This window comes from Thermobia domestica, chromosome 7, assembly GCF_964235325.1.
Source record: "Thermobia domestica chromosome 7, izTheDome1.hap1.1, whole genome shotgun sequence".
NCBI classification, from domain to species: Eukaryota; Metazoa; Arthropoda; class Insecta; order Zygentoma; family Lepismatidae; genus Thermobia; species Thermobia domestica.
Genome location: NC_137460.1, coordinates 11,339,476 through 11,362,328, shown reverse-complemented (window position 1 = coordinate 11,362,328; position 22,853 = coordinate 11,339,476). Strand labels below are relative to the sequence as shown.

At 37.6% G+C, this 22,853-nt stretch overlaps 1 protein-coding gene across 2 annotated transcripts in view; it reads left to right on the top strand.

Annotated features, from left to right (window-relative positions):
* ftz-f1 (ftz transcription factor 1) overlaps nt 1-22,853 on the top strand; it is a 507,056-nt gene that overhangs the window by 379,359 nt on the left and 104,844 nt on the right. For both annotated transcript variants that reach the window (XM_081764115.1, XM_081764114.1), the window contains one exon: nt 13,113-13,801. In XM_081764115.1, coding sequence (XP_081620241.1) covers nt 13,113-13,801 — 689 coding nt within the window. The remainder of the gene's footprint in view (nt 1-13,112; nt 13,802-22,853) is intronic.

The window sequence follows — 22,853 nt, the reverse complement described above, 5'->3', positions numbered from 1 at the left end:
CCTTATTTTTAATATGAAGACTATATTCTGAATTTCAAATCTCCAAGTTAAGGAAATCCATACGTTCAGCGCTTTCTGATTAACAAAGGAAAATTTGAGTATTTTTAGAAATGTTTTTGTTCCACTTTTTAGGAGTGAAAGTTTCAATACATTTATTACCTTATTTTTTAATTAAAAGTACTTGCTGAGTTTCCTGGAACTTCATGGATACGTAAAATATACAAGGGAGGAACAAAAAAAAAAAAAAAAAGATATTTCTGTAATTTCATATGTTACAGACGAATGAGGAGTGTGCCGTAATTGTAGTATGTGTAGTTTGCAACTGTGAAGTTTCAGCCACCCGCGACCTACAGCGCCAGTTATTGGTAAGAACAATTGGAAAACTGGTCTCGCGAAGAAATCTGCTCAGTTATTCGATTTCTGTGGGCGAAATATGTAACTGTGGCTGAAATTTACCGAGAGCTGGTAGAGGTTTACGAAGAGACTGTAATGTCTCGTCAGCATGTCGCTGAATAGTGTCGAAAGTTTGCGGCTGGTAGAGAAAACGTCACCGAGGACGAGCGCAGTGACCGACCCAGCACGGCATCAACAGACCACCACGCAGTTGAAACAGTTGCGCTGCGACATCATCAACTACCCTCCCTACAGGCCGGACCTCCCTCCAAACGAGTTTCACTGTTCCCGCACTCGAAGGAGCACCTAAAAGACAGTCGATTTGCTTGAGACGAGAAGGTGAAACACTTCGTGATAACGTGGTTGAATACTCAAGGAAAGGATTATTTACCAGGAGGGAATCTTCAAACTCATCCCACGATGCGACAAGTGCCTCAACCGATGGAGACTATGTCGAAAAATAACCTAATGTATGTACTAACTGTTGGCTGTATTGGTTGTATAAAATTATATATACGTTTCACTGCAGGGTTTGTAACTTTACTTTTTGATCAGTGGTACAATTCATATTTAAAAAAAAAAAAAAAAAAAAATGTTCCTTTTTCGTGCTTTGTGGCCACACTTCTAAGTTTCTACCTTTTACGCTGTAATATGCCCCGTACGATGATGAGTCATTTTTACTGTTTTTTTATATATAATAGTATAAATTCGAATAACGAACATTCGGGAAAGTATTCGTTCATCATCATCATCATGGGTATTCTGTCTTTATTGGCAGGTCACTTGCCGCAGCTGAGAAGTTTCCATGCTCCACGGTCCTCCGCTAACCTTTTCGTCTTCGCGTATGATCTTTCTGTTTTAATATCATCCATTAATTGTAGTCTCCTTCGCCCCCTCCCTCTCTTTCCCGCCACCATACCCTCTAGGACGTCCCTCATGATACAATCTCTTCTTAGGCAATGTCCCAACCAGCTCCTCTTCCTCTTCCTAATAATATCTAAAAGTGTTCTTTTCTCACCCACCATTTCTAACACACATTCATTCGTTTTCCGCTCTACCCAACTAATTCTTTCCATTCTTCTCCACACCCACATTTCGAAGGCTTTCAGTCGATTTTCGTCACCTTTACGTAATGTCCACGTTTCCGCCCCATACAGTACAACACTCCACACGAAGCATTTTATGAGTCTTTTTCTCAACTCTTTATTCAAGGTTCCACAAAACAGACTTTTCTTCCTCCTAAAGGCTTCTTTCGCCATTCCTATCCTTGCTTTTATTTCACGTTCGCACTTCATGTCATTACTTGTTCTATTTTCTCCCCTCCTACTTTTATATTTGACACACACCCCTTCGTTCCAATCACCATGGCTTTTGTCTTTCTAACATTTATTTTCATCCCATATTCTTCAAAGCCCTTTCTCATTTTTTCTAACATTTTATTGATTTTCTTAAGTGTTCGTTAGTAATCTCATCAACAGTTAACTACCATGCTCCCTGGAAATTTACTTGTTTTTGATATATTTGTGAAATAAACTTGAAAACATAATTTCATAGCTAGGTAAAAGATTCAGCAAGTATCGAGGGAATAGCACTATTTTCTAAGAAAGGAAATTTGCAGTTTTTACAAAAGGACAATTGATGAAAGTTATTAGGTTTTGTGAAATGAAAATAGTTGTTGTGATGTTTGTATGACATAACCCTTGTCGTAAACACTAATACAAAAGCTCTATTATTAGACTTTGACAAGGAAATAAACATAGAATCAATGCAAGAGGTTTGAAAACTGTAATTGCAGAATAAAAATATAAGGAGAATGTTACACAGCCTCCCTGCCCCCGCCACTCCCTAAAAACCAATAAATTGATTAATCAATAGTGTGTGGGGTTAGATGACGTGACCAAATAATGAATCCTGGAGTCGAATTCAGGATAGTTCGCGGTCAGATATATATCGATTTTTCTCCTACGTACACTTTGCGAAGAAAGAAAAATAAATCATTTTGTTCGTATTAACGTAGTGTGATATTGACCTTAAACTCACCTTCAGGAACATGACAGTCCGTATTTCTATTATTATTCAGTCAATGTATTATGATTGTTAAGCCTAGCGAAGTGCAAGGAGGAAACAACACTATGCTTAGAACAGTGGTTCCCAAGGGCGCTCATCAGGGGGAGCAAGGTGGGGCGCTCGCTCCCCCCTTAGAGGAAATCGTACTTCGGAATATCGAAAACCCAATTGATTTTTTACATTAGTTACAGCAAAATTTGAACCTATATTTGAAATGTCGCGTATACTTGCCCCTCCCCCTCTTGGAAACCACAATATGGGCGCCCTTCGTGGTTCCCAATCTAATTTACTTGGCGTCCTCTTCATAAACCTTGCATACTTAACGTACCTTATCCCTCGTCCCTTTTGCTTGTTGGCTATACACAGTGATGTCAGCCTGAAATGTTATCAAGTTCCCATCTCGAAAAGCTGAAATTCCCATTTTGCTCTTGAATTTCCCCGCTATACTAATAAAATTTTCTAAACTTACAAAACATGAACAATGATATGAGTAAATTATTAAAAATTTCCGATTGCCTGCGTTTACTAAGTTTATGAACAAGTATTTTCCTTAATTGAAAGAGAGAAATTCAACATGCTGACGAAAATAAGTACATTTTGTTGTGAGTTTCCTTCCATCCCACCTTTGTGCCTTAATGTTGTAGGGAACGTAATAAAATTAGATAAACTTCATTCTTTAGTCATTTTGTATGGAACGATTTGGAAGTTGGACGTTTCTCGTTTTATTTTCTTTCGTACAGTACTTTCTTTCATTTCGGTGCATTTTATAATAATAAAATATGAATACAAATGAGATTTATTTCAAATTTATTGAAGACCAATTTGTCTACTCGTCGCCACATAAACAATTTTGTTGGTGTCAGTGGAATAGATATATGGAAAATTCCATAAGTACCGCCATTTTTTTTTTTTTTTTTTTACGAAAATTCCCTTTATTCCATTTCGAAAAATCATTGTCAAAATAATCCCATAATATGGGATTTTCCTACAAGTTGACATCACTGCCTATACGTGGGTTTAGCTGACCCCTTCTGCGACTTCGGGCACAGCTTTCAATTATCAAATCTTTAATAATAATAATAATAATAATAATAATAATAATAATAATAATAATAATAATAATAATAATAATAATCTGCGAATATACTGAATAAGCAGTCGCGGACAGACGACTAGGAGTGGTCCTCCAGCTTGGGGGTTTGGGTAAGGCTAACACCCTCATCCTGTAAAAAAAGGTACTTGTTCAGAAACATTCACAAAAGCCTCGGACAAGGACTGATAACTTGGCACGACATCAGCAAAAGAAAATGGACATGAGATTTGGAACATGGAATATTAGAAGTCTTTATAGGGCAGGCGCGTTAAAATCTGTAACGAGTGAGTTAGAGAAATACAGGATGGACTTAGTAGGAGTTCAGGAAGTTAGGTGGGAAGGAAATGGATCTGAGAATTCCGGAAATTTTACGTTCTTTTACGGGGAAGGAAATAAAAATCACCAGTTAGGAACATGGTTTTTCGTTCACAAACGAATATTACCAGCAATTAAACGGGTTGAATTTGTTACTGACAGACTTTCTTTTATTACTCTTAAGGGACGGTGGTGTGATATTGTTGTTTTAAATGCACATGCTCCAACTGAAGATAAGGGTGACGATATAAAAGATAGTTTTTACGAAGAAGTGGAACGGATATTTGACCAACTCCCGCGATACCATATGAAGATTCTATTAGGGGATTTCAATGCGAAGGTAGGACGAGAGGATATTTTCAAACCGATTATAGGGAACGAAAGTTTGCATAAGGAAAGTAATGACAACGGTGTTAGACTCGTGAACTTTGCAACATCCAAAAACCTAATCGTGAAGAGTACAAAATTCCCACATCGCGACGTTCATAAATACACTTGGACATCACCAGACACAAAAACACATAATCAAATTGATCACGTTTTAGTAGATAGAAGAAGACAATCTAGCATAATTGACGTCCGGTCGTTTAGAGGGGCTGATTGTGACACTGATCACTACCTGGTAGTAGCGATAATACGGGAGAGATTATCGTTGAATAAAGGTAATATTCAATGTCCGAAAACGGAGAGATTTAATTTAAAGAAATTAGAAGAGAGCCACGTAAGAGAGGAATACCAGATTGAAGTTTCGAATAGATTCGCGGTTTTAGAAAACTCGGAGTGTACTAGTGTTGAGAATACTTGGATTGCAATTAGAGATAGCATTAAAAGTTCAGCAATAGAAAAATTGGGACACGCGGAAATACGTAGGAACAAACCATGGTTCGACCAAGAATGCATTAAACTAGCAGAGAAGAGAAAACAGGCAAAATTACGGTGGCTACAAAATCCGAATGAAACAACTACACAAAATTTCGCAGATATCAGGCGGGAAACTTCCAAAACTTTTAGAACAAAGAAACGGGATTTTTTGAAAGCTAAAATTAAGGAACTTGAAGATAATAGTAAAAACAAAAATATTCGGGACATGTATAAGGGGATCAGCGAATTTAAGAAAGGCTATCAACCTCGTGCTTATATATTAAAGAAATCTGACGGAACAGTTCTCACCGATACGGATAGCCTATTAAATAGATGGAAAGATTTCTTTGACAATTTGCTGAACACGCAGCCAAAAACTAATGTGCGTGGAGAAAAGGAGATACACACCGCAGAACCGTATATTCCAGAACCCAATCGAATAGAAGTGGAAGCCGCTATAAAGAAATTGAAGAAACACAAATCTCCGGGTGTAGATGAAATTCCGGCTGAGTTAATTTTAGCTGGAGGCGAAAAATTGTGGAACAAGATACACAAACTCATTCTCCTTATCTGGAACAAGGAAGAATTGCCACAAGAGTGGAAAGAATCAATCATTGTTCCAATTCACAAGAAAGGCGACAAAACTGACTAATAATTATCGAGGCATTTCTCTTCTGTTAACATCCTATAAAATCCTTTCAAATATTCTGTTAGCAAGATTGACCTCATACGCAGATGAAATTATTGGAGATTATCAGTGCGGATTTAGACAAAATCGATCAACTATCGACCAAATATTTACCATTCGCCAAATACTCGAAAAGAAGTGGGAATACAATACCCCGGTACATCAACTATTTATTGATTTTAGAAAGGCTTACGACTCGGTTAGGAGAGAAACATTATACAACGTTCTTACAGAACTTGGAATACCGAGAAAGCTAATTAGATTAATTAAGATATGTTTAAGTGAATCCCAAAGTAAAGTCCGGGTAGGAAAATTTTTGTCCACGAGCTTCCACGTCGAAAATGGCCTGAAACAAGGAGATGCGTTGTCGCCATTATTATTTAACTTTGTGCTGGAATGCGCCATAAGGAAAATCAAAGATAGCAACCAGGGCCTAGAGTTGAACGGCATTCACCAGGTTATGGCATATGCTGATGATGTAAAATTTAATAGGAGATGATAGGAGAACAGTAGAAATAAATGCAGAGATCTTATTAAACGCTTGCAGGGACATGGGTTTAGAAGTAAATGCAGAGAAAACTAAATACATGGAAGTGCGTCGGGACCGTAATACGGCAAATTGTGGAGGCGTTAAAATATTAAATAATGCTTTTGATAAAGTGGATACTTTCAAATATTTAGGATCAATATTAACAGACGAAAATCATATTCACGAAGAAATTAAATGTCGACTAAAAGCAGGGAATTCGTGTTACTATTCGGTTCAAAATCTCTTGTCGTCGCGAATTCTGTCGAGGAATTTGAAGCTTAAAATATATAAAACGATAATCATGCCTGTTGTTCTGTGTGGTTGTGAAACATGGTCGCTTACTCTGAGGGAAGAACATAGACTGAAAGTATTTGAGAACAGTATCCTGAGAAGAATATTCGTACCCAAGAGGAACGAGAATGGAGAATGGCGGAAGCTTCATAACGAGGAACTACATAGTTTATACGGTTTACCCAACATTGTTAGGGTCGTCAAGTCTAGGAGGCTTAGGTGGGCAGGTCATGTAGCTAGAATGGAAGAAAGTAGAAACGCTTTCAAAGTCTTGACTGGTAGACCCATAGGAAAACGACCATTAGGAAGACCTAGGCGCAGATGGGAGGACAATATTAAGATGGATCTCGCAGAGATAGAAATACAAAGTAGAAACTGGATCCAATTAGCTAAGGATAGAAGTCAGTGGAGAGCTTTTGTGAACGCGGCACTGAACCTCCGGGTTCCATAGGCTATAGAGTTAGTTAGTTAGTTAGTTATAATAATAGACTATTCTCACGAGTTTATATTTTATTTGTACCAAGGCTTCCTCAGTTCTTATAATGCTGTATTATTATTATTATTATTATTATTATTATTATTATTATTATTATTAAAGTATTGTGCCTTTTGGCAGGTCCTGGGATTAATAAGTTTTCTTTCTTTTTTCAATTTTAGATTTGGGCCTGGAAATGTTTCTTCCACGTTTCTTGATATTCAGGTTCCTCTTTTAACTCCCAATATTTTCTTCTATTTGTGAAATCATCGAGTTGTGCTCCTCTTCATCCTATTCCTCGCTTTCCTTCTTTCCTTCTTTGGCGGTATGAAGAAGACAATTTCTTTGCAAGATGTATCCAATCCAATTGACCTTTCAACAAAGGATGGTGGATAGAAGCATCCTCTTCTCTGTTATCCGTTTCAAAACATCATTTGTTAACTTTCTCTGTCCATTTTATCTTCTCTATTTTCCTCCAGCACCACATTTCGAAGCTCTCTAAATATTTCTTCTCTTAACTTCCTTAATGTCCAAATCTCTGAACTATACAGTCCAATGCTTGATCAACTTCCTTAGTCCACTATTAAGTCTTATTAAATATATAAAATAATAGTATAAAACAGGAAGCATAAAATTAACAGCAAGAAACGGCACGAGGTGCTTTGACTTTAGCTTACGCAGTGGCGGATCTAGCCCAGAGACAGAGGTGTCGAGGCTCCCCAGTTGTTTGAGTGACAAAAATATTTGAAGCTCTTATTTATATATTTTTGAAAGTTTATAGTCAACTCATGATACAGTTATCATAGTCTGGGTTCTAGTTGTCCCCGTCCCCCACTTTTTTTTACCTTCTGTCTGAGCTTACGAGAACGAACGGAAAAGCAAAGATTATGGATGCCCCAAGCGTAGGAGAAACGTACGAAAAATTGTGCTGTGTGTTCGGATTGCAAAGCAGTGTTCGTAATATCGGGCAAAATATGCTGTGGAGAGTTTGGATTCCGGAGTCATAGTTGGCTATATTTTCCGACTGAATTTTTAAGTATAGACTCTATTCACATATTTTTATTTTTATTTTTACTTTTAGGATTTAGATAGGGAGACCTAGCTGTTTAAGAATTAGGTTTGATTCACGGTGAGTGGCCAAAATTATTCACTTTCTGTGCCTAGGATTATGTAAAATAGAGTATCTGTCCATAGGCATAGGCATAATCTTTTTACCATCTCATAAAGATGGAAGGATATATTAGCATTTTGCTATTTCATCCAGAGAAAGGATTAATAAATGTATGTGATGAATTGGTAGCAGCGATGTTAAGCGCACAATTGGTCTCAACAAGTCTTAACACGTAGGCTTCTGTTCTTGGGTCTTCTATGTGTGTGATTCCGAAGTGGAGTGAAGCCGATGTATAAGTTCTTCCATCAGGTAGATGGTCCTGTGCGTGGTCCTGTACTTGGCCGTTGGAAAATCTTCTTATGTCCATGGTTTGAGCTTCTGATCTTGATATCTTCTTCCCTTTGTAAATCCGTGAAGAGTGCCAAAGAAAGAAGCCTTTGGCACTGAGTTCAAAAACATTGTGTGTGTGTTAATGTAATTCTATGAATGTGTATTTGTTAAGGTGTTGTGTATAGAGAGATGGTTGTATGTAATATGGGAGGAATTCGCTGTAATTTTTTTCTGTGCCACTGGATGGTAGATTTTTGTGAGTGATGTAAATGTTTCCATGTGTGGTTGTAAGTATGTTTAATTGTTTTCGGAATATTTGACGAGTGGCTTGAGAAATGGCCTGATGGAGTGTTTTTTGTTTCGGTGGTTCAGTAACTATTGCAAGTATTGATGCTACCCATTTCATGATGGAATTTGTGGCCTGTTCTATTGCTGCATTAATTTTGTCTTGAAAATCTAAACATTGGTTAGCCGGTTGTGAATTTGGTTCTGCTGCTTCTTCTTCTTCATCTTGGATGGTAGGATCCTGATTGTGGTCCTTGCAAGGGCCGGATTCTGAAAGTGGTGGAAATTCGATTGTATTTAAAATGTTTGGGATGATCTGTCTTCTTTCTGTGAATTGAGGCCTCTTGGGGCAGTCGCTGCTGCCGGTACGATGTCCTATTGTCTTGCAGGTAGCACAGAACCAGCGATTAATCGGTCTTCCACAAGGTGAACTGTGACTTTCGCCACAACGAAAACAGACTCTACTCTGAGTACAAACATGGGTTGGATGGTCGTAATTGTAACAATTAAAACATGGTGTAGGTCTTGGCGCTGATCTTGATGCCTCTGCTCGATGCTTCTTGTTGTTGATGATGATACCCTTCGCAATTAAGCTGCTAATGGTTTCTGGGTTGGTGGAAAAAAGCCTGATTAGTGGAAGTGGACCAGCAGAGTTACGAATTCTTGTTAAGTTGCAATAATCCAGTCCAGCATCTGTGAATGAATCCTTAAGCTCTTGAACTGTGAAGTCTACATCTACACCTTTTATGACACAAGTATAAATATGTTTGCTGTTTTTCTTGTTTTGTGTGTTCTTAGGTGATGGTAAGAGACCGTCTGCCTTCTTGATGTCTTCAGGAGTCTGTATGGTGGACATTTTGGCTTTGGGGCCGAAATCTGTTATTTTGAACTGGTTGTGAAATGCATCGAGGGTCTCCTGATTTTCAATGAGTAGGTGAAATCCTTCTCCGTTTGTGGTTTGACGGCCACGTAAACTTCTTCTGTAGTCTGGAAGATTCTCACTTATATATTCGAAAAATTCATTGTTTTCATAGAAATGGGCAGCTAGGTTTGTGAATACATAATGTTTTAGAATAGAGAGTTTTCTGTTGTGGGTAGAAGAGTTCTTCTCTGTATTTGTATTGGTGGGTGAAGTTACTAAGTTCTTCTCTGTATTTGTGTTGGTGGGTGAGGTTTCTGAGTTCTTCACTGTATTGGTGTTGGTGGGTGAGGTTTCTGAGTTCTTCTCTGTATTAGTGTTGGTGGGTGAAATGTCGAAGTTCTTCTCTGTTTCAGTTGACTGTTGTGAATCAGAATCTTGTATTGTTATGACATTGTCTAGTGTGGAAGTGTTAGTCTTCCGTGTTCGTTTACGCACCATAGTGTTAAGGTATAATAAAACTGTTTACGCGATGCACTCTTCTCACTTCTCTCTGAGTATCTGTCCATATGTATCTTCATCCTATTAAAACTATGAAGCCAAAAAACTGCCGAGTATCGGCACGTCTGATTGGCTACTCTGCTGTCTCGCCATTGTCTGATTCGCTACTTTGGTTTCCGCCATGAATGTTGGCTCCAAACATTGCGATCTTATTGGGCAGAGTAGGCAGAGTAGAAGTGGTGAAACTGTGACGTATGGCTTCAAGATTTTGTTCTAAGGGCAGATCCTCTGTTTTATAACCTCCTTGATCTGTGCAGTGTTTTTATATATCTGAAGAGTTCTGAAAGCAAGAAAGAATGGCTATATAAGCCAACGTGTGCATCATCCAAACCAACAATGAAAATATTTGACAGAAGTAGATACCTTGTAGTCCCTAAGTACATCTTGCACCCCCAGAATAAGACTATCGTAATATCAATTTTTAATGTGCAATACTCGTAATGTGTACGCATTTAAGAAAGGTTTTCTCTACAATAATTAACGTTATACGTATTGAAACAACGTTACAATTTCCCAAAGTAGAGAAGAAAATCAAGTTTCTGTAGTTTTTAGCTTACCTGTAAAATGAACATTTTAGAGTTACGATAGTCTTATTCTAGGAAGTCGATTTACTTTAGCATCAGTTCACTTCTTGTGAACGATTGTTACGGTTCGGGATTCGCTTGAAAACAAGCATATATTACAATTGAATTATTATTATTATTATTATTATTATTATTATTATTATTATTATTATTATTATTATTATTATTATTATTATTATTATTATTATTATTATTATTATTGAGGATATTTTTCCAAAAGAATATTCCTTTTTATATAACACAGTCATAACATGTTTTTAGAAGGGCAGTTTAATACTATAATTGGCCGGAAGATTTTTTCCTCGTTAATATCTATTATTAAATTTTGCTGTTTAGAACGAATATTGTCATGCAACAGCACAATAATTATTTTCATCCCAATAAGCATAATTGGCGTTTATTTTATGAAGATTTCCGACAATGCTTACGTCTGTTAATTGGACGTAATGCGTTTTTGTTTCCTAGAATTTACAATTTCCTCGACATAGGATTATTCCCTTTATAACGATGTTTACTTTAATTTTGCTTAATAAATGTCGAATAAAGAGCTACCTGACTGCTAAATGGTCTAGGACAAAATGGTTCAACTCGCGGTGTGGGAGGTTGTAATTTCGATCCCTTATAAGTCTAGATCTCTGTAGAACTCAAGTTGGTCAAGATTTCTGAATAGGTCGTGATCAACAGAACGTGACCCACTACGACCCACCACCCACTATGACCCACTACGACCCATCAAGCCATTCTGCTCAGTGCATTGTAGACAGCATCTGAAAGCTGGCCACTGGATAAATATATTTTTGAATGACCTCTAATATATGAATTAATTATATAAAAATGAATGTAACTATGTGTATGTGATCATCACGGCCAAATGTCAACCCAAATGCAATGACTTCTGGTGTATAGTTTAGGCCTCAATCCCAACTGGGATGTTATTATATCGCTGTCATTATAATACATATCCTAAGAGGTTGTGGAGGTTCGAATTTTTGCGAAAACATTAGTATCTTACGAGTGGGTCATGGGGTCAGAGGGTGTCACGGTGTGGGTCGTGGGTCAAGTTTTCATTTCGAAAGCTTCAAGTCATTTTTCATCATTTTTGCATAATGTTCGAGTTCAATACTCACACGAATCATGTGGAATCATAATTTATGCGATAATTAAGTTTGTCACGAAACTGTTATATTACGGTATATAAACTCATTGAAAATAAACGGACCTGTGTCCCAAAGATTCTGAAAATTCTTATTTTTAATTGAAGGGAGCATGGAGGACATTTTCTACTATTGCTTTCTTCACACTGAAGGCTTTGTAGTTTGCTCATGATCGCATCACGTGGAAACAGTTGAATAATTTAAAATTAACTTTGAGCTGGCTTTTGTCATTTTACTTTGACTAAGGGGGTAGATTAGTTCAAAATTTATACCAAAAATACACTCTCTCACTAGCCTGTCGAATAAGAAAGATGAAACTGGGTATATGCGTAAACTCAGCATTAAGTTCGTCGGGATTTTCTGTACTAAAGTGTTCTGTCATTCGATACATGGTTCTCGGGAATGAAGAGAGCCCCTTTGTGGTTAAACGATTAGCGTACACGTCTAGGAGCTCATGTGGTTCGCTTCCTTTGTTGAGCTGTAAGTCCACGTCTCATATAGCCTCGCTGCTGAAAGGGTCGCTAAACTTAAAATCGAATCAAAATCGTATATATTAAAGGAGAACGTGTTCTAGAATTGTATAATAGTATTGTTTATTATGTTTGGAGATGCTTTTGACAAAAAGGTTAGAGACGTTTAATATTTTGAGACATGGTATATTTCGTTTTAATAACGAATCATAAATCAATTAATTATGTTATGTTAGATTGAGAATGTCAAGTACAAAATGTTATATTAGGTACTGTTATGCGAAAGATAGTAACCTAGTGCAGAAGTACTATGATGTGTATTTTATTATGTAATGTGTGACTTACAGGGTAGTTTTTAATGGGTATAATTGAAGGTATTTTAGTATAGAATTTTTAATAAGAAAGTGGCTGTTGTATTATACTGAGGTTACAACCTTTAAAATTAGATTAGTGTAGAATAAAAAGCATTATGACTATAAACTAACTAAGGAACTTTTCTAGATAGTAAGGTTAGAAACAAATATTTACAGCTTGAAACGATCTAATATTTATAATATTTCTATATGAAAGTGGTTATTGGCAGTAGCTAACTTTTGTATATAGTATTCTGAAACCGTATGATCCTTTCTTGCCTTTTGTTGTAGCAATAACATTTAATTTTTTACCCTATGATTTCTCGCAAAAGCCGCCACTGGTAGAAAATGGTTTTGAAATAATAAACAAAACATTGGTTTGAGATATGAAGATATGAACTTGACTTCTATTATTCATTTATTTTTATTGTTTTTCATTACCCTTTAAATTATATATATAATTTTTAGTACAACAAAAACTACGCTCACTTTTGTGACATTCCTTTCTACTCTTATTCTTTCCATTATCTAATGATGATCTGTGTGGAAAACAGCGCCAGATTTTTCTGAACGCCCTGTATATTTTTTTAATAAAATATCTTAATTTCTTATTTTAGACATTGTTTATTGTTTCTATTTTGATGTGCTTGTTTACAAATTCTAATATATTGTTATTTTCTTTTGTCTTTGCAGCCGTCCGAGCGGACCGAATGCGGGGAGGGAGGAATAAATTCGGACCCATGTACAAAAGAGACCGAGCTCGAAAACTACAATTGATGAGACAGCGGCAGCTCTCAGCCCAGAGGCCGGGTATGACGGTACCCGGTATTAACGAAGCGGTTACCCTCACGTATAGCACACCTGCTGGAACGGGTCATTTCGCTGCAGCGCCCGGTGGTTCGAATCTTCACATCAAACAGGAGATCCAAATCCCTCAAGTGTCGTCACTTACGTCGTCCCCTGACTCGTCGCCCAGTCCCATCAACCAGTCCCTCGCCCCGCTCGGCGTTGGGACGACCACGGCCACCACCGCGACGACCAACAACCACGTGGCAGCCAACGGCCCAGCGATCCTCGGAGCGGATCATAAACTGTGGGCGAGTCCAAACTCTACAACCCCGTCACCGCATTCGCTCTCGCCCAAGACCTTCCAATACGACGGGGCAGTTCCCAACACGGTGAAGATCTCGCCGCTCATCAGGGACTTTGTGCAAGCAGTGGACGATAGAGAGTGGCAAAACTCGTTATTCGGTCTCCTTCAGAATCAGACCTACAACCAGTGTGAAGTGGATCTTTTCGAACTTATGTGCAAAGTGCTGGATCAAAACCTCTTCTCTCAAGTCGATTGGGCGCGAAACTCGATATTCTTCAAGGACCTGAAGGTAAGTGATATGTTTTGTTTCTTTGTATGTTTGTTTTTCGTTCCCATGTGGAGAACAAAAGATTTTGAGAGAATGCATTAGAAATTCGTATTTAAATAATCCTCATATTTAATTCATAACTAGTTTACAATACAAACATTTTGAGAAATAATTCGTACTTCAAAACGAAAGTTCTTTTCTGGAAGAAGTTATGGGGGAGGTGAGGATCAATCATTGTTTAAAATTTGCGTTATTTTTGTGACAGTTACATAACGCTCGTTATTCCCGGTTTGATTCCCATTCGAGACAATTTTCGGTTTTACGATTAGTCAGATTAAATTAAGAGGTAACGAACTTTGGTCTGAAAAGCTAGAAATGCAATGGGAGTTGATACACTGGCCATATATTACTCAAATAAAAGCCGTTAGGCCGGCCATATTATATCATAGTTTGTATCTCCAGGGAGATAACATTGGTTAATTTCAGCATCTTCAGGGAAATGATTAATACATTAGATTATGAATGGAGATTGTCCTAGTCGCAAAACCCCTTTGCTCGGCCTCGCACCTCATATTTCAACCTTTGCGTCTTCGCACGACAAGAATACGTTTATGGCAATATTCTTTGCGAAAAATTTAAACACGTTCTCCCTTTGAGTACGCAAATCAAAGTAAAATGATTTTTTAAAAAATCCATCCCGATCCAACTGGTTTTTAACGGGTGAACCATTCAAAAATTAATTTTGCCTTGATGGTGAGACTGACAACCTTGAAGTCGTTTTTCTGCATTAAGAAAAAATATACAAATTACCTCCTTTCTCTCGTTAAAATCGAAAATTCCCCAAAAAGCTGTACCGCATGCCCATTTGCTTTGAATAAGTAGCTTATATAGCATGTTTCATATCCCTAAAATGACTGTAATATTAAAGGATTTGGAGATATAGCCAGCTTATTATAACAATTAAAACCCCCACCTTATTTTGTTCTCTTCGAAGGAAACCTCAGAAAACGCCTAAACATATCTTGAATATTTATTTATTTATATTAAAAGCCAAATTAATACAAAATTTCATGTCTCTAACCGTAAGGGATTTCGAGATATGACTATTTTACTACAGAAATTGTAACTCCTATCTTTTTTTCCTTCCATCTTTTTGTGTTCTATGGAAAATATCAAAAAACGATGAAACACTTCTTTACTTATTTTAAATGAGAAGCCTAAATACCTAATTTCATGTTTCTATCCCTCAGAGATTCGGAGATCTGAATATTTTATTGTAATAATTGCCACTCCCTTTCTTCCTCTTTGATTTTCCAAAAAAATACTTCCTTAGTGGTACCTCACGTCACGAGTCTTATACTCTGTCAAAGTTTCAAATTTCTATCTTAAGGGGTTTGGCCTAAGCGTCGATCGGTCGGTCAGTCAGTCACTCGCTCAGGGCTTCTTTTATATATAAAGATCTACATACAATTGTAGTGAAAATATAAAAAAATCTCCTTTTTTTCTTTGGGTGGGGGGTACTGTGGCTCAGTGGTAAAGCACTTACCTTTGCTGTGTGGGGTCACTGATTCGATCCCCGGCCAAATAAATTTGTAATGGACTGCATCGTGTCTGTGGGTTTTCTCGGGGAACTCCCATTTCCTCCCACATTTCTATTCTACCAATTCTTCCATCATCAGTCGATTGTTTAATCATCGTCTCCCGTAGCCTAAAAGGGCATAATCGTGGGACGTTAAACTGGAAATTTTCCTGGTTCGCGCTGGCTCAATGGTAGAGCGTTCACCTCTGGTGCATAAGGCCCTTGTTTCGACCCCAGCTGCCGCTAAATGACCTTTGTGATGGACAAACATCGTGTGCATATGTTTTCTCGGCGTTCTTCCGTTTCCTTCCACTTTTTCATTTCACCATTTCATTCATTTCTCATGATCACTGTCTCTTTTAACCTAGCCGGCATAATCGTGGGACGTAAAACTCAAAGATTTCTTTTCATTTCATTGGGTCATTGGCTGAGAAGGTATTGTATTATGAGGGACATGCTTAGAGAGTAGGGGGGCAGGAAAGAGAGGGAGGTGCGAAGGAGATTACAATTGGTGGACGATATCAAAGCAGAAAAATCGTATTGAAGACGAAGAGGTTGACGAAAGGCCGTGGAGCATGGAAGGTGCCCAGTTGGGGCAAGTGACCTGCCAATAATTGCAGAATACCTATGATGGTGATGATGATGAGTGGTATAGTAGGAATAGTAAACCAGAGACCGAGACTTATTGGCGAGTTCGAATTCAAGAGAATGCAAATCTTAAGCTAGCGTGATCCTTATTGAGATTAGCGAGTCCGAACTCGAGAGGGTACGAGTACGATCTATCGTGGGTCTCATCGAGAATAGGTAGTCCGAACTCGAGAGACTACAAATATGAGATGGCATAAGTCTCATTGAAAATAGCGTCTTCGAACTCAAGAAAGTGCAAGTGTGAGCTAGCGTAAGGTAATAAGTCCTAAGCCGTGTGATAACTATAAACTGTGTTAGCTGTGATTAAATTATGTGATAACCATAACGATTTCTTTAGAATAGTTTTCAATCAAGAATCGCGTGGATAGTTACCAGTGGCTATGGCTAATGTTATTATTAGAATCACACAGTGGGGCTTGTGAGGGGGTAATGGTAGTACGTACGTACGTACGTTACTCCACGCAATAACTCTTGAACGAAAGCGTTATTTTTTGCAATAGCCTCAATCCGTTAACATCTTCAATGGTAACGATGACGTTAACGGTGGATATCCATATCCCATTTAAAATTTATAATATTCCTTACTTTGTATGCAACCTGAGCAGTAGCAAAAATATGTTGGTTGCCTATAATAAAAGGATATAGAATCGCGTTGATATAAACTACAGTGTCAGTGTTTTGATTTTTTAGAGTGAGTATCTTGGCCGATTTTATTAATTGTCTCAATCCGTTAACATCTTCAATGGTAACGATGACGTTAACTGTGGATATCCATATTCCATTTAAAATTTATAATATTCCTTACTTTGTATGCAACCTGAGCAGTAGCAAAAATATGTTGGTTGCCTATAATAAAAGGATATAGAATCGCGTTGATATAAACTACAGTGTTTTTACTGATTTATTCTTTAAATCAGAGAGGGCATGGGTCAATGAAAACTTGCCCATGACACACTGATCCACCATACATAATTACCAACTACCCACCGTGACCGACTGTTACCCACGACCCTCCATGATCTACCACCTACCAAAACCCATCATCATCAAACTCTGATCCTTCTCTCCACTGAGTAAGGATTGTACAGCTATTACTAATCGGAGTTTAAATTTCTACGGTCAATCACTCAAGCACCGCTCTGTTAAAATACCAGTGCATCTGCCCTTTAAGATATAAAGTAGTGAAGTGGTTGTCATGGGCCATATTACAATGAATTTTCGTTTAATTATCATATATAATTATTTCCTTGTTGAATTACAGATACTTTTCAGTGAAAAATAGGACTAAATTTGAAAGTTTTGGTAGTATTACAAATACAAATATCAATATTCGAAAGTGGCTGAAATTTTTTTTTCAGTTAGATATATTTCCCTAATGTAAGTAAACAGTAACAAATGAAAAAGGAAGGTAAATGGAGACCTAGAAAGTAAAACATAAACAAATTCACCAGTGTTCAAAAGATGCTGTCTTCTATGAAGAGTAGAAAGAAATGAAATGAAATGAAATGAAATCTTTGAGTTCTACGTCCCACGGTTATGCCGGTTAGACTAAAGGAGACGGTGATGATGAGAAATGAATGAAATGGTGGAATGAAGAAAGTGGGAGGAAACGGGAGAACCCCGAGAAAACCCCACGCACACGGTGTTTGTTCACCACAAAGTTAACTTGGCGGGGGCTGGGATCGAACCCGGGACCCCTAGCACCAGAGGTGAACGCTCTACCACTGAGCCACCGCGGCCCCCGCAGAGTAGAAAGAGTCGGTGCACCAGAGTGGATCACAGTGAGTGGTGGGTCGCAGTGGGCCAAGACCCACTCACAAATCTTGATCCATTTACCCACTCCATTGCTGCCTCAGATATATTCAAGTATCCTTTACTTTGTGAAAATTAAATTTTGTTAAGATGTAATGATCACATTTAAGTGATATTAAATGCATAAATAATTCATATTTATTTTGGAAAATCAAGGAACATAACTACATTTGAAGAAGAACTAAGTAAAATATATTTAAATTCCCGTTGATATCAAGGAAAAACAGAAATACTCTAAATTCCGCTAATGCGAAGAAAAAAAAAAACAAAAGGACGTACATTCTCGTTAGTATGTTGAAACGTGCGTATTTGTATCACTTCGTACTTTTCATATCGCCAAGTGTCGCCATTTCAGATAATAAAAATCATCATCCAGAAGTTGGCAGTGTATTTCATTCATTATCAGACAATATTTGCTTCTCAGAAAATAGCAGTCGTGTCACGAATGTGGTTATTTTTTTTATATATCAGACACTGTTTTGTATAACTAACTGTCTCTCACAATATAATGTACGTTAAACACTATAATTTCTTTTTAACGTAAGGGTCCTCACTACAGCGAAATTAAACTACCGCTAATTTTAGAGTTTTTTCTTCAAAACTAACTAACTAACTAACTAACTCTATGGCCTATGGAACCCGGAGGTTCAGTGCCGCGTTCACAAAAGCTCTCCACTGACTTCTATCCTTAGCTAATTGGATCCAGTTTCTACTTTGTATTCCTATCTCTGCGAGATCCATCTTAATATTGTCCTCCCATCTGCGCCTAGGTCTTCCTAATGGTCGTTTTCCTATGGGTCTACCAGTCAAGACTTTGAAAGCGTTTCTACTTTCTTCCATTCTAGCTACATGACCTGCCCACCTAAGCCTCCTAGACTTGACGACCCTAACAATGTTGGGTAAACCGTATAAACTATGTAGTTCCTCGTTATGAAGCTTCCGCCATTCCCCATTCTCGTTCCTCTTGGGTCCGAATATTCTTCTCAGGATCCTGTTCTCAAATACTTTCAGTCTATGTTCTTCCCTCAGAGTAAGCGACCATGTTTCACAACCATACAGAACAACAGGCATGATTATCGTTTTATATATTTTAAGCTTCAAATTCCTCGACAGAATTCGCGACGACAAGAGATTTTCTTCAAAACAAATAAAAAATATTCAGAAAACAGAAACGTAGTGAACTAGACAATACGATTTTGCATGTGATACCGTTACCACAACTCATCTATCTGATTTCGATTTGTAACTGTAGATAGACTTAACATTTTTTTGCGGGTTCTGTAAATAGCGGCATACCAAAAACAGATAGGTGAATTGTGGTAAAAGGTATCACATGCAAAAAACATATTGTCTAGTTCACTACGTTTCTGCTTTTCGAATATTTTTTATTTGTTTTGAAGATATTACAGAAAAACTCTAAAAATTAGCGGTAGTTTAATTTCGCTGTAGTGAATACCCTTAAACACGAAATACAAACCAATTAAACAAAGCAACGTTTATTTAACCCTGCAACCCTCGCGTGGGGTAAATATGACCTCAGAGGGATATTTTTTGTTTGGCTCTCCTAGACAGTTGGCAATTCTGACCCGGCCACCCCCTACTAGCTGTCTGTTGTATTGTCTACTTCAAGGCCAACAATTAGTTAGTTGTTTACTGCAACTTTTGTCGTACACAAAAAAATACGTTTAATATAAAGTGGGATCACTGTGACCCCACGCGGGGGTTGTTGATACCTAACACCGCGCGAGTGGTGCAGGGTTAAAAATTATACATGTATAACAGTTGCCAAGTAAATGAACATATTGGCTACCTCATACACTGTCTGGTGACATCTTGACAGTGTCTGATGAAACCAATATGTTATTTCTAGATCGCTAAACTAATCCCACCAGGCCCGTAGCCAATCCAAAAATTTATTGGGGGCGGTAGAATTTAGGGGGGGGGATCGACCCAATCATATTATACTTCATCACCATATTATAGTTCATTTGCAAGCCTACCGTGAAACTTTTAGGGAGGTCAACCAAAGTTTAAGGGGGGCCGTGCCCCCTTGCCCCCTGTGGATACGGGCCTGAATCCCACTACCTCAATTTCCTCACGATCATAGCTTAGAATGAAAAATCTTTTTTTTTTTTTTTTTCAGTTGGAATCGAAAACAGAATCAGACTTTCCAAAACGAGAGCTAACAAAAAGATGCGTATAATGTTATGTTCTGTACTATCTTTTTTCATTATTACTAAAGTCTTGTGAAAATAATTCTGTACATAACCTAATATGAGTTATGATTTATATAAGATTTAAAGGATTTTTAAGCCATTGGCCGAGATTTAGTATACTGATACGATAAATAATTTGCATGGGATTCCAGATTCCAATGAATACCAATGGTAGAACTCTGATGCGAGAGGTTCCTGGTTCATACCTGGCCATGTGAGCTTGTGGGGACAACATTTTGTCTGTGGACAACTCCGTAATTCTCTCAGGATTCTCCTGTTTCCTTCCACATTATCATTTCATCGATTCTTTCATGATCATTCATTTTCATTAAACATTCGTCTCTTCTCTGAGAGAATGAAAGGATTTTTTTGTTCGAATATTTTTTTTATAAAGATTGTTCCTGCGTAATATTTCCCAGTCGGTGGTCCCCGGACCTTTAGAAGTCCGTGTAGATGTTAAGCAGGGGCGTACGCAGGGGGTGGGTCCTGGGGGTCTGGACCCTCCCCCGAAATTCCAACTTTTTTGTAAATGTAGTCTACTTTTAGGGGAATTTTATAAATGTTCATATAATTTAGCCTCAAATTGTATTTGGAACCCCCGAAACGCTTTAGACCCCTCCCGAAATAAATTCCTGCATACATCCCTGATGTTAAGATGTTCGTAACAGGGGCACATCCACGAGGGTGGTCCACCGAGTTTGGAACCCCGCTTCTGAAACTTCGTAACTCGATAATCATTTCTACACATTCCTAAGAAAACTATGGTTGCTTTAGGAAACAGATGGCATCTTAAAAATTTGGTCGTACATTACACCTGTAGTCTTTCTTTTCTTATAAAAACAGTTCATTTTATTAATTTGCTGAAAATGTAGGTAGCAGTACTTGAAAATTACTTATCGCTTTGTTGAGTGTAGCTGAATCCCTGTCCCGAAATTTCTTGGTGTGGGCCTGATTCGTAGCATTATTTATATTTAATAATTCATAAAAGATGTGATTAACACTTATAGCATATTATCAGATTGCAGATTGCCCGTTCTACGCACGGGAAGAATACGTTTCATTTTGGACATACAGGGCAGTGCGAGCTAAATTTGGATTTAATCGGCATCGGATGTGTCACTGTTCGTCTCAGTGACCCCGAAAACTATGGATTCGACACTATTACCGCTCATTTTCGATCATTTTTAAATATCTCCTCTCTCTCCTTCCTCAGAGTTGCGAAGTGGAATGATGGAAACTATCCCAGGCCCGAACCTCATCTATGTTAAAAATTTGATCGAGATCGCTCGGGTGGTTGAAGAGTTATTAAGTCACAAACGTAGTCAGTTTCAATTGTATATATTAGATAGATAGAGAGGTTGGCAAATTAGTTCTTAGTATTGCTGTCTATCTCTTAAACACCCACCACCACTATTATTATTATTATTATTATTATTATTATTATTATTATTATTATTATTATTATTATTATTATTATTATTATTATTATTATTATGCAGATGTCAAAATTTAAAGGTGTTGGGATCGTACCTTCCCTTAGAAAGGAATCGGCAACTCCGAAGTAATAGGAAACCACTGTTCTTGTGTGTGTACCTTTAATTGAGAGCTATTACTCCAGTAAAACAGAAGTAGGGTGGTCATTCATTCTGTAGTTCACAAGTACTGTGGAAACTGAAAATAAATAAATAAATAACGATAGAATGAGAATTACGATGGCAAATACAAGACTTCATTCTGGATATATTCATATGTTATTTATTTATTTTCTGATATAAATGATTCTGACTTCTCAACGGATCATTAACGCTAGTTCTGTGGATTTGCTGCCCGTAAGTATGTTCCAGATCATTTACTTGGAGTGGCTAGACGATAATGGAACCAGTTCTTTCCTCTGGAGTGAAGAGTTACGTTGAGAATTACTGATGAATTAGGCATGCCGTGTATATAAAAACTGGGTAATTCTCACTTTGTTATTCTGCTTTTAAAAGCGAAAAAGTAATATATTTCCACTCTACGACCCTCTGGACTTCTTACAGCACTACGATGACACATGAATATATCAAAATCAAATATTTGAAGGTGCTGGGCTTCCATACGTAAAATCTTGTTTAAAAATCCAATTTCTCTCTTCTTTTTAAAAGAATATATACTCACAACTGTACGCTGGGAATTCTAATGCAACGTTTCTCAAACTGTTGTCCTCGAGATCTGCTCTTTTGATTCTTTTAGATTGAATATTAGTCCTGAAATAGAGAAAATATCAAGAGAAATATTTATCTCGTAATTTTAAAATACTTCTATCTGTATTTTCAGAAAAAATAATAGAACTAGGTAAAAGAGAGATTTTATAAGAAAACAAAAAGAAGTGAAATCTACGTCCCACGAAGAAGTTTTACGTTCCACGACTTGCCGACTATGCTAAAGGAGACGGTGACGATGAGAAATGAATGCAATGATGGAATGAAAGAAAGTATAAGGAAACGAGAGAAACCCGAGAAAACCCACGAACTCGGTGTATGTCCACCACAAAGCCCGCTTGGTGCGAGCTGGGATCGAACCAGGGACCCCACGCACCAGAGGTGAACGCTCTACCACTGAGCCACCGCGGCCCCAGCGTATAGTATCAAAAGTATTAGACTGTTAAATAGGAGATTGTACTTTTGTTATACTTAGTATTGTTGTGTGATTTTTGCTAACAGTGACGAGATTCCTTCGTGGATTTGTGAATAGCGTATATGCCTTTGATGCGGGAGACCTGAGTTCGATTTCCAGCGGGAGCTCATTTCGTTCGAATCTCACGTTCAAAATGAAATGAAAT